Source organism: Kryptolebias marmoratus, linkage group LG16, assembly GCF_001649575.2.
Source record: "Kryptolebias marmoratus isolate JLee-2015 linkage group LG16, ASM164957v2, whole genome shotgun sequence".
NCBI classification, from domain to species: domain Eukaryota; kingdom Metazoa; phylum Chordata; class Actinopteri; order Cyprinodontiformes; family Rivulidae; genus Kryptolebias; species Kryptolebias marmoratus.
The window spans coordinates 2,640,402-2,650,086 of NC_051445.1; the positions used below are offsets into that span (position 1 = coordinate 2,640,402).

At 46.7% G+C, this 9,685-nt stretch overlaps 3 protein-coding genes across 12 annotated transcripts in view; all 3 read left to right on the plus strand.

Annotated features, from left to right (window-relative positions):
- Window positions 1–9,685, plus strand: part of ube2e2 (ubiquitin-conjugating enzyme E2E 2) — a 34,309-nt gene that overhangs the window by 17,159 nt on the left and 7,465 nt on the right. Inside the window, exons 4-5 of one of the 2 annotated variants that reach the window (XM_017428627.3) lie at window positions 1,634–1,781; window positions 3,934–4,752. In XM_017428627.3, the coding sequence (XP_017284116.1) occupies window positions 1,634–1,781; window positions 3,934–4,031 (246 nt within the window). In that variant the 3' untranslated portion in view covers window positions 4,032–4,752. Of the gene's footprint in view, window positions 1–1,633; window positions 1,782–3,933; window positions 4,753–9,685 lie in introns of those variants that run through there. The other variant, XM_037980214.1, reaches the window with a different exon arrangement.
- On the plus strand, window positions 1,788–3,927 carry LOC108243291. 9 transcript variants are annotated; one of them, XM_037980211.1, is made up of 4 exons: window positions 1,788–2,300; window positions 2,456–2,858; window positions 2,921–3,323; window positions 3,386–3,927. In XM_037980211.1, exons 1-4 carry the CDS (start codon window positions 2,252–2,254, stop codon window positions 3,650–3,652), a joined length of 1,122 nt encoding a protein of 373 aa, XP_037836139.1. In that variant the 5' UTR covers window positions 1,788–2,251; the 3' UTR covers window positions 3,653–3,927. The 9 variants fall into 9 exon arrangements, with proteins under 9 accessions (XP_037836139.1, XP_037836140.1, XP_037836136.1 ...); XM_037980212.1 differs by having other exon boundaries at window positions 1,788–2,982; window positions 3,231–3,323; XM_037980208.1 differs by having other exon boundaries at window positions 1,788–2,858.
- The window catches only part of LOC108243302 (ubiquitin-conjugating enzyme E2 E1), a 10,658-nt gene continuing 7,722 nt past the window's right edge, over window positions 6,750–9,685 (plus strand). The window contains exons 1-2 of the mRNA XM_017428646.3: window positions 6,750–6,904; window positions 9,051–9,234. Of these exons, the coding sequence (XP_017284135.1) occupies window positions 9,080–9,234 (155 nt within the window). The 5' untranslated portion in view covers window positions 6,750–6,904; window positions 9,051–9,079. The remainder of the gene's footprint in view (window positions 6,905–9,050; window positions 9,235–9,685) is intronic.

Consider the following 9,685-nt stretch of genomic DNA (forward strand, 5'->3'; position numbering starts at 1 on the left):
CGGGGGGGGGGGGGCTCGAGTGTTTCTGCCCCCTTCGGTACCTCTCACCCCGTCCAACACACTGATCTGCAGCCAAAACCACACACACACACACACACACTCTCTGCAGAAATACACCCCAGCTGCTAAAAGACTGGACCCGCAGCCCGGCCCGGTTCTACAACCTGCCAGGTGTCTGAACCGGACCCGGCAGAGGAGCTGCGTGTCTGCAGATCTGGTGGGGGGGGAGGAGCGGCGGTTATTTATAACATCCTGTCTCTTTCTGGGGGGGCGGGCGGCGGCGAGGCTCGTTAAGAGGTTTCCTGTGGAGGACCGGGGATCAGGAGGTCCAGATGTTGAACCGAGCCGGTTTGGAGGAGCTGACGGCGCCTCCTCTGAGGCTGCGGTTGGAAGGAGGAGACCGTCCACCGCTACAGGAGACACTTTGGGTCTGGAGTCCAGTTTTCCAGAGACAACAGAGCGGTCATTGTTGTTGAGGCTGGTTTTACGGCATGCTGCCCCCTGGTGGACGAACAGGATTTATAACGTTTTCCATTAGATGATAAAAAACAACCACTAAATCACATCAGTCAGCACCAGAAATCTGAGTGAAATCATCTGAGTTGGGTTCTGTTGCCGAGTCAGTGAAATAATCCCTGGATGTAAACGGAGTCGGAGGGAAAACGATGGCGTCAGAGACCCCGGCTGGGGAGAGGGAAGGTGAACTTCTTCTTCTTCTTCTAAAAGCTGTGAGGACGAGTCGACGGGAGGTCAGATGAAGTGAGGCGAGATGTTCTGACTTTTTTTATAAAAGTTACTTTAACCCCAAACAACCGATCAACGATGGAGGAATTGTCTCAGAAGCATAAAAGTTTAAAAACTTTGACGTCTGTCGTGGCTTTAAACGATAAATCTGTTTTCTTCCTGAAAACGTTGCTCTTTTATAAAAACCTGCTGAGCCCGACCCGAACCCGCCGAACCGTTCCAGTCCCAGCCTGAAAGAGACAAGTTTTTATTCCAGAAAATCCGTTTTATATTTGAGATCTCAGCCGGTTGTTTCCCGTCTCGTACGAGGAAATAAAACCAGTTTATCTCTGTGTTCTGTTGGTTTATTAAAGTAAAATAAGTTTAAGTTTATGAAATATTTAACCTCATAAACAGACAGATATTATCTTTTATTTCTCTTCGTTTCAGTGGTAAAGAAATGATGTTTGAAAGTTTATTTTCTTCTCAGTGAAACTAAAACAAACCAGATGAGCGGTCGTTTCTGCCTTTCTCGTTTCAGCAGCGGGCAATAATGTTTTTGCATGTTCAGTGTGTCTGTTAGCAAAATATCTGATAAACCTCTGACCTAAATGTCGTGAAACTCTCACCCGCGACTCGTTCGCCTCAGGAGGCGGTTCAGTTTAAGATGGGCTCAGCGTTGAGGTGGTAGTCGCTGACAGTCGTCCTCCACACATGTAAAGGCTTTTAATCTAAAAAATAACGTTTTTATGGAGTTTCAAACTGGTTACTTTGGATGGATTTGTTTAAATCCTGAGATATTTAACTGTCAGACAGGCAGGTAAAAACATTATCGCCCGTTTTTAGCCTTTCCTGAAAGTGGTTTTGTTTTAATTGGTCCTGACCGTAGAACCCGGTGTTTCCCGCTCAGGTGACGTTCCGTACGAGGATCTACCACTGCAACATCAACAGCCAGGGCGTGATCTGCCTGGACATCCTGAAGGACAACTGGAGCCCGGCCCTCACCATCTCCAAGGTGCTGCTGTCCATCTGCTCCCTGCTCACAGACTGCAACCCAGGTAGGTCCGGCGCTGGACGCCCAAACGTTGAAATCTGAAGCCCGGCTGCAGCTCAGAGCTTCTGTCGGACGCCCCGGAGTCCGGCGAGCCTGCCGGGTGGCGCTCTGCAGCGTCTGAATCCTGATGAAGCCGGGTCGCCGCAACACGTATTGATTTAAAATGACCTCCGTCTCGGGCCTAACGAGCCTCTCGGCCGTTTTCAGAGACGTCCTTTCTCGCTGACGTCCATCATGCTCGATCCGAACGATTCCCACAGATTGGGTTAGTTTTTCCGAGAAGCGCTTCATCTTCAAAGCGCTCACATGAGTAATCGTTACGCAACAAACGACTCCTGCAGAGATTAAAGCCTCACTCAGAGGAGCGCCGCTGCTGCAACAGAACCCGACCAGAACCCCTTCCAGATCTTTCCTTTTTCTTCAAACATCTTCAGGGAAACTTTGGTCAAACCACCACAGAAAGAAAGCACCAAAATGCTCCTCTCCTCTCAGGTGTTTCTAACCTGTCTCAGTTTTGCAGCAGGTGTCTCCAGCCTGTCTCATTTCTGTTGCAGGTGTCTTCAACCTGTCTCAGTTTTGCAGCAGGTGTCTTCAACCTGTCTCAGTTTTGCAGCAGGTGTCTCCAGTCTGTCTCATTTCTGTTGCAGGTGTCTCCAGTCTGTCTCATTTCTGTTGCAGGTGTCTCCAGCCTGTCTCATTTCTGTTGCAGGTGTCTCCAGCCTGTCTCAGTTTTGCAGCAGGCGTCTCCAACCTGTCTCAGTTTCATCGCAGGTGTCTCCAGCCTGTCTCATTTCTGTTGCAGGCGTCTCCAACCTGTCTCAGTTCTGTTGCAGGTGTCTCCAACCTGCCTCATTTCTGTTGCAGGCGTCTCCAACCTGCCTCATTTCTGTTGCAGGCGTCTCCAGCCTGCCTCAGTTCTGTTGCAGGTGTCTCCAGTCTGTCTCATTTCTGTTGCAGGCGTCTCCAACCTGTCTCAGTTCTGTTGCAGGTGTCTCCAGTCTGTCTCATTTGTGTTTCAGGTGTCTCCAGCCTGTCTCAGTTTTGCAGCAGGCGTCTCCAACCTGTCTCAGTTTTGCAGCAGGTGTCTCCAGCCTGTGTCAGTTTTGCAGCAGGTGTCTCCAACCTGTCTCAGTTTCATCGCAGGTGTCTCCAGCCTGTCTCATTTCTGTTGCAGGTGTCTCCAACCTGTCTCAGTTTTGCAGCAGGTGTCTCCAACCTGTCTCAGTTTCATCGCAGGTGTCTCCAGCCTGTCTCATTTCTGTTGCAGGCGTCTCCAACCTGTCTCAGTTCTGTTGCAGGTGTCTCCAACCTGCCTCATTTCTGTTGCAGGCGTCTCCAACCTGCCTCATTTCTGTTGCAGGCGTCTCCAGCCTGCCTCAGTTCTGTTGCAGGTGTCTCCAGTCTGTCTCATTTCTGTTGCAGGCGTCTCCAACCTGTCTCAGTTCTGTTGCAGGTGTCTCCAGTCTGTCTCATTTGTGTTTCAGGTGTCTCCAGCCTGTCTCAGTTTTGCAGCAGGCGTCTCCAACCTGTCTCAGTTTTGCAGCAGGTGTCTCCAGCCTGTGTCAGTTTTGCAGCAGGTGTCTCCAACCTGTCTCAGTTTCATCGCAGGTGTCTCCAGCCTGTCTCATTTCTGTTGCAGGTGTCTCCAACCTGTCTCAGTTTTGCAGCAGGTGTCTCCAACCTGTCTCAGTTTCATCGCAGGTGTCTCCAGCCTGTCTCATTTCTGTTGCAGGCGTCTCCAACCTGTCTCATTTCTGTTGCAGGCGTCTCCAACCTGTCTCAGTTCTGTTGCAGGCGTCTCCAGTCTGTCTCATGAGTGGTAAAGCTGTATTTTCTGTCCTCTGGCAGCACTCAGGCCTGAATGTCCAGGTTTAAAATCCACTTTGATGATAAATAATAATTATTAAAACTCTGTCATCATTTCTGAAGTCGTCCATCAGATAAAATCAGAGCTGCAGCGTCGGGACGACAAATTCATACAAACGTGTTCGCCATCATGGCTTCAACTTCCTGCTTGTTTTTCGCCATCATGGCTTCAGCTTCCTGCTTGTTTTTCGCCATCATGGCTTCAGCTTCCTGCTTGTTTTTCGCCATCATGGCTTCAGCTTCCTGTTTCTCCTGACCTGCCTCTGACTGACGACCTCTGTCTGTTTCAGCCGACCCGCTGGTGGGAAGCATCGCCACACAGTACCTGACCAACAGAACAGAACATGACAGAATAGCTAAACAATGGACGAAGAGATACGCCACATAGACTCCCGGCGCCGGACCCCTCCTCCCCCCTCCCTCCCCCCCATCACTCTCTCTACCTCTCACCCTTAGTATGTCAAAGCACACTCACTAAGTGCAACGGTAAACTTGCCCCCCCGTCGTCGCCCTCCTCCTCCTCCCTGTTTTATCTACATTTTCTGTGCAAAAACAAACAAAAAAAAATGTAAAACTGAAAAAAAAAAAGTTGTCCTTTGTTCCTTGTTGACTTGAAAGCTTCTTTTTTATACAAAGAGTAGATTGGGATTTTTATTTTCCAATATCTGAATGTTGGAAGTATTGTATTGGAGAAAAAAAAACAAACATAATATTATTATCATACACGTTGTCCTCCAGCTCTGCAGTATGTACTCTCATTTTCTTAGTGGCACCTGGAACAAACATGCAGACGATGCTTTTATTTTGTTTTTCCTCGTTTTTTTTTTGTTTCTGTATTTGTCCTCAGTATGTTATCTGCATGGAACAGGAAGGTTTGCATCAGTGGATTCTTGCTTTTTAACCTCTTTGGATTTTGTTTGTACTGTATGTATTTTTTCAACGGCTTTTGAGGCAGACCGCAAAAGTATAGGTCTGCCCGTGAAAGAGGCAGGACTTGTATATTTACTGGCTACCCGCCACCTCTGCGCCTGCAGAGTGGTTTGTCGTGCACTTGTATATCTGAAGCACCCAATAAAACACACCGTGGTTGGCTTGTGAGAAAATAAAAAGCCTGTTTGTGATTTGTGCCTGAATATTTACTCACACACACACACACGGCGATTATAAAACGCTGAGCTTTCACAGCCGCGCTCACACCTCCTGGACTTCTTCCACTTTTTGTCACGTAAAAAAAACCCACAAACTTCGAAGAGTTTCGCAGCGATCTGATGAAGATCGGAGCGAACTGAAGACTTTAATCCAAAATGCTTAGGTGGGACAGTCTGACCACGGGACACTGTTTGTCCTTCTGTCCACAAACCTGGACTTCATGGAAGACAGGAAAGACAAGACAGAAGACGTCCTGCTTACAGTTTGACACGAAGGAGACGCGACAGAATAAAAATGCTAAAACACTTCACATCGACCCTGAACACACCACCTGCCCCCCCACTGTGAAGCATGGCGGTGGCAGCATCATGCTGTGGGGATGCTGGCAGGGAGGCCAGTCGGGCTTCGCGGCGAGGACCGAGCAGGCGGTGACGGAGTTCGTGCTCGACGCGGTGTTGTCCGAAAAGACAGATGACAGTAGGTTTATAAAACCAGTAGAAATATGGTTTAAAAAAAAAAAAAATGGCTGCGCACAGTACCGCCAGATGGTTGGCGGGCGCACCCCTCGCCAGCCATCAACACGTCAACCATAAAGATGGCTTCAATGGGCGGAGCTAAAAAACGGGACAGTCCTGGAAGAGAACCCGTTGGAGGCTGTCAACGACCTTCCAGCAGCACAGCAACTGAAACCTTCAGCCAGATCTACAATGGAATGGTCCAAAGCCCAGAACCAGTTCCACATTTTAACCCAAAGAACTCGTGATTTTACTTTTTAAAACAAAACAGTTGAGCAAAAATGTAAAAGCAGAGTGGGGGAAAAAATAACCTAAATCCTTTCTGCTTTGATAGAAATTAAGAGGCTTAATGAGACGAGAAAATTCACCCTGAAGGTCAGACCGTGCAATGCTCAGAGAAATGAGCTCCATCTCAGCCTCCGCAGGCCTCAGTTAAAGGTTAAAGGTCAAAGGTCATGACAGAACAATTATCAAAACACTGAAGAAGTGTCGTCAGAGGTTGGGGTCGTAAAGTTTCATCTGAAGGATGAAGACGTCTGGATCGGTGTCAGAACCAAAGTTTAGATGTTTACCAAGAATGCACTGCAGCTGTCAGCATGGCGGTGGAGGGCTGATGGTTTGGGCTGATTCTGGAGTCAGATGTGAGGCCAGCAGCTAATCTACAACAGAACGGTCCAGAACCAGAACCTCAGAGAGCTGAGCAGAAACCAATGAGCTGAAGCAACGCTGGAAAGAAGAGTGGGCCACAACTCCTCCACAACCATGAGAGAAACAAACAGGAACCAATGAGCTGAAGCAACGCTGGAAAGAAGAGTGGGCCACAACTCCTCCACAACCATCAGAGAGACAAAGTCTAACACAGTTGCCAATGATGGGACGCCAGCATGGGTCATGAAGTGTTGAGGCCTCTTTGGGATTTAAAGTAACATAAAAAAACTGACTTTTACAAAGAGTAAAAACTGGTTATAAATGAATAAAACCTTAAACAAAAAAGAGATAAACTCAAACCTAAACTGATGTAGGCTACACAACAAGTGGCCATATTCGCTTTTACACACCTGCAGGCGTTAAACTGGACCAATTATCTGCCAAAAGGTGCAGAAATCTAATAATATATTGAATTTATAAGTAACTGCACCAGATCAGATTCTGGGACTTTAAAATGTAATTTAAGCTCTTTAAGTGTGAAAATCTGCTCTCAGGATGATGCATTTAACATCATTGCCCCATAATTGCACATCATGAGTAATTCTTAGATCAGACCTGTGGTCAGTTTGTTTGTTTTTATTTATTTTTTTGAAGGTTTCTGTGGTTGATGAACCCAGTCATAACTGAAGACACTGAAAATATAAGATGATCAAAGCCTCTCACTTTATAATATTTTACATTTGTTCGAAATTACTCGGGTTTTTTTCTTGTTTTTAAACCCTGATAAAGTGTTAAATTAAATGTGAGCCCTGGGCGGACCGGCTCGGTCCAGTTTCCCCAGCAGCACCGGAGCCGCTCAGCCTCCTGCAGCCGCGGGAGGCTACTTCCGTTCCGCAGAGGGCGACAGCCAGCCTCGACGGTGGCGGAGGTCCAGACACAATAGAGCGGGGTAAGTTTTTTGTGGAAAGCCGGACGGTTCCGAGCCCGCGGGCCGAGATTCGGGGCGAGCCGGGTCCCGCCGCCCGTCCCGTGTGTTTTCGGCTCGGCTGCGTAAACAACCAAGGAAACAATAACAACAAAAACAAAACAAAACAAAAAAACGAGCCAGCCAGCTCGAGGGGAAGGGCGGCGTCTATGTGCTGGAGTCAGGCAAGTGTAGCGCGGGGGAGAAGGGCGGCGTCTAAGCGCTGGAGCCAGGCAGTCAGGGCCGCGTCTAATCCCTGGAGCCAGGCAGTCAAGCACGGGGGGAAGGGCTGCGTCTATGTGCTGGTGCGGAGTTGTTCCTGTTCTTTCTCGTAACGTTTTAATCCTATATTTATGTGTTTTAACACACGACACGGCAGCGAATTAGGAGAGTCAACGACCGTGTCGTCGTCTGAATTAATATTTTTGTAGTTTTATCCAGAATACGGGGCCTTCGTTCGCTGCCAGTTTGAGTTGAGTTTTTTTTTTTTTTTTTTTTTTTTTAAAGGTGGGGGGACGTTAGCGAGGTTAACTGCTGGTTCCCATAGAGAAGATGAGGTGAACTAACACATTACTGACCTTTAAGTCCGAACTAAGTGTCGCATTTATTAAACTGTTTAACTTTTATTTAAAAAGCCAACCAGCCAGCTAGCTTGTTGGCTAATGACACTTCTCATTAACCGTTACGGAAAATATTAACAAACGTTAAAAAAACACACGAAGAAGAATCGTTGTTGTTTGTTTTCCCAAATCTCGCGATAATTCCGACATTAAAACAACTCTTTAATAAAAAAAAAAGGTAAGAAATGTTAATTTGTTTGTTTAAATACGAGGTGTGAGCTGTTTATTGGCAGCACTGTCATTAGCTTTAAAGACGTGTTAATTATGTCATAAACACTTTAACTGTTTTAAAACTGCATTTAAAGGTATTTTTTAACAAAAAAAGGCTCCCCACCAGTTTTGGTTTGTTTTACCTGAACCTCGGCAGATTTTTGAAGTGGTAGTTTAATTAAAACGCCAAAAAAAGTCTTTATTTTTCTGTTCATTGCAGCGTCGGAAACGCATCTTAACTGAATATCCTCGTTAAAGGTTGTTTCCTCTGTTCAGCAGTAAACCGGATCAAATGCTTTTTTTTTTTACTTTTCCACATCCTGTCACATTATAAACACAAACCTCATTGTTTTACTGGGATTTGATGTGATTTACCAACACGTAATCGTAGATAAATCATAAAAATGAGACGTCTGACGCCACAAACTGCCTTCAGAAGGATCCTGGTTAATAAACCGAGTCCCCGACAGACCTGAAGACGGGTCGGGGGGGACGCTGTTGAGAAGTAAAATAATTCCACGACCCTTGAACGTCTCATGGAGGTCTGTCCAGTCCATCATCTGAAAATAAAAAGGCGACGGCACGACTGCAAACCCGCCGTCCACCTAACCCGACGGGCCGGACACGGAGAGCGGTGAGAAGCTCTACGGTGACTCTGGAGGAGCAGCAGGTTGTCCTGTGGAAAGTATGTCCATGGGACGGCTTTCAGTCCTTCAGTCCACAAACCTGCTCTTTATGGAAGACAGGAAAGAAGAGAGACGGACGTCCTGTTTGACACGAACCATGAAAGGCGTGAAAACTAACTCTGCACGTCACCCTGAAGGCACCACTGTGAGACACGTTGGGGGCAGCATCATGCTGCGGGGGGATGATGAGCCTCTTAGAGACCGGAGAGGAGGTTCAGCTTCCAGCCAGCCAGATCTACAATGGAACGGGTCAGTTAAGGGCACGCTTGTGTGATGGAATGGCCCGGTCCGAGTCCAGAACCAGAACCTGTGGCAAGACTTTCAAACGGCTGTTCCAGTCCAGCTGAGCTGCAGCTGTTTTACACAGAGGAATGGGCTAAACGCCCATCTTTAGATGTTAAGATCTGATCGGATGAAGCGAAAGTTTCATCAATGAGGGGCGTGAATACAAACGCTTTTCCATATTTTTAAAAAATTTTTTATTTGCAAAACATTTTGAAACCCATTTTTCTTCCTCCTCACATAAAAACCAGTAAAACACTTTGAAGGTTTGTGGTTTTATCCTGATAAAAGCTGCTCCGGTCACCCTGCTGCCTCTCTCTCTCTGCTCCTCAGGTCGCAGCTCTTCTCCAGTCCAAACCGGAATGTCGGATGAGGATTCCCGTGCCAGCACCAGCTCTTCTTCATCGCCGCCTTCCTCCAGCCAAACCAGACACAGAGACACCGCCTGCAAGAAGAAACGGGAGAGCAAAACCAGCATGAGCAAGACCTCCAAGCTGCTTTCCACCAGCGCCAAAAGGTGCAGATAAGCCTGAAGCAGCTCCTATCAGATAGATTTAACATTTCTTACAGAACGGGGCGCACCTGTGGAAGTTTACAGATACAGGTGCTGGTCATAAAATTAGATTATCATGAAAAAGTAGATTGATTTCAGTAATTCCATTTAAAAAGTGAAACTTGTATATTATATTCATACATTACATACAAACTCATATATTTCAAATGTTTATTTAGTTTAATTTTGATGATTACAAATGACAACAAATGAAAATCTCAAATTCATCATATCAGAAAATTAGAATCTTGTGAAAAGGTTCAAAATTGATGGCACCTGGTACCACACTCTAATCAGCTAATTAACTCAAACCACCTGCGAAGGCCTTTAAATGGTCTTTCAGTCTAGTTCTATAGGCTACACAATCATGGGGAAGACTGCTGACTTGACAGTTGTCCAAAAGACGACCATCGAC

Bases quoted from the DNA above. Each gene is read 5' to 3' on its own strand.
- LOC108243291 (XM_037980207.1), top strand. From the start codon at position 2,252: ATGCTCCTCTCCTCTCAGGTGTTTCTAACCTGTCTCAGTTTTGCAGCA. The intron at 3,324-3,385 runs GTGTCTCCAGCC...GTTTCATCGCAG, and splicing joins CTGTCTCAGTTTTGCAGCAG to GTGTCTCCAGCCTGTCTCAT.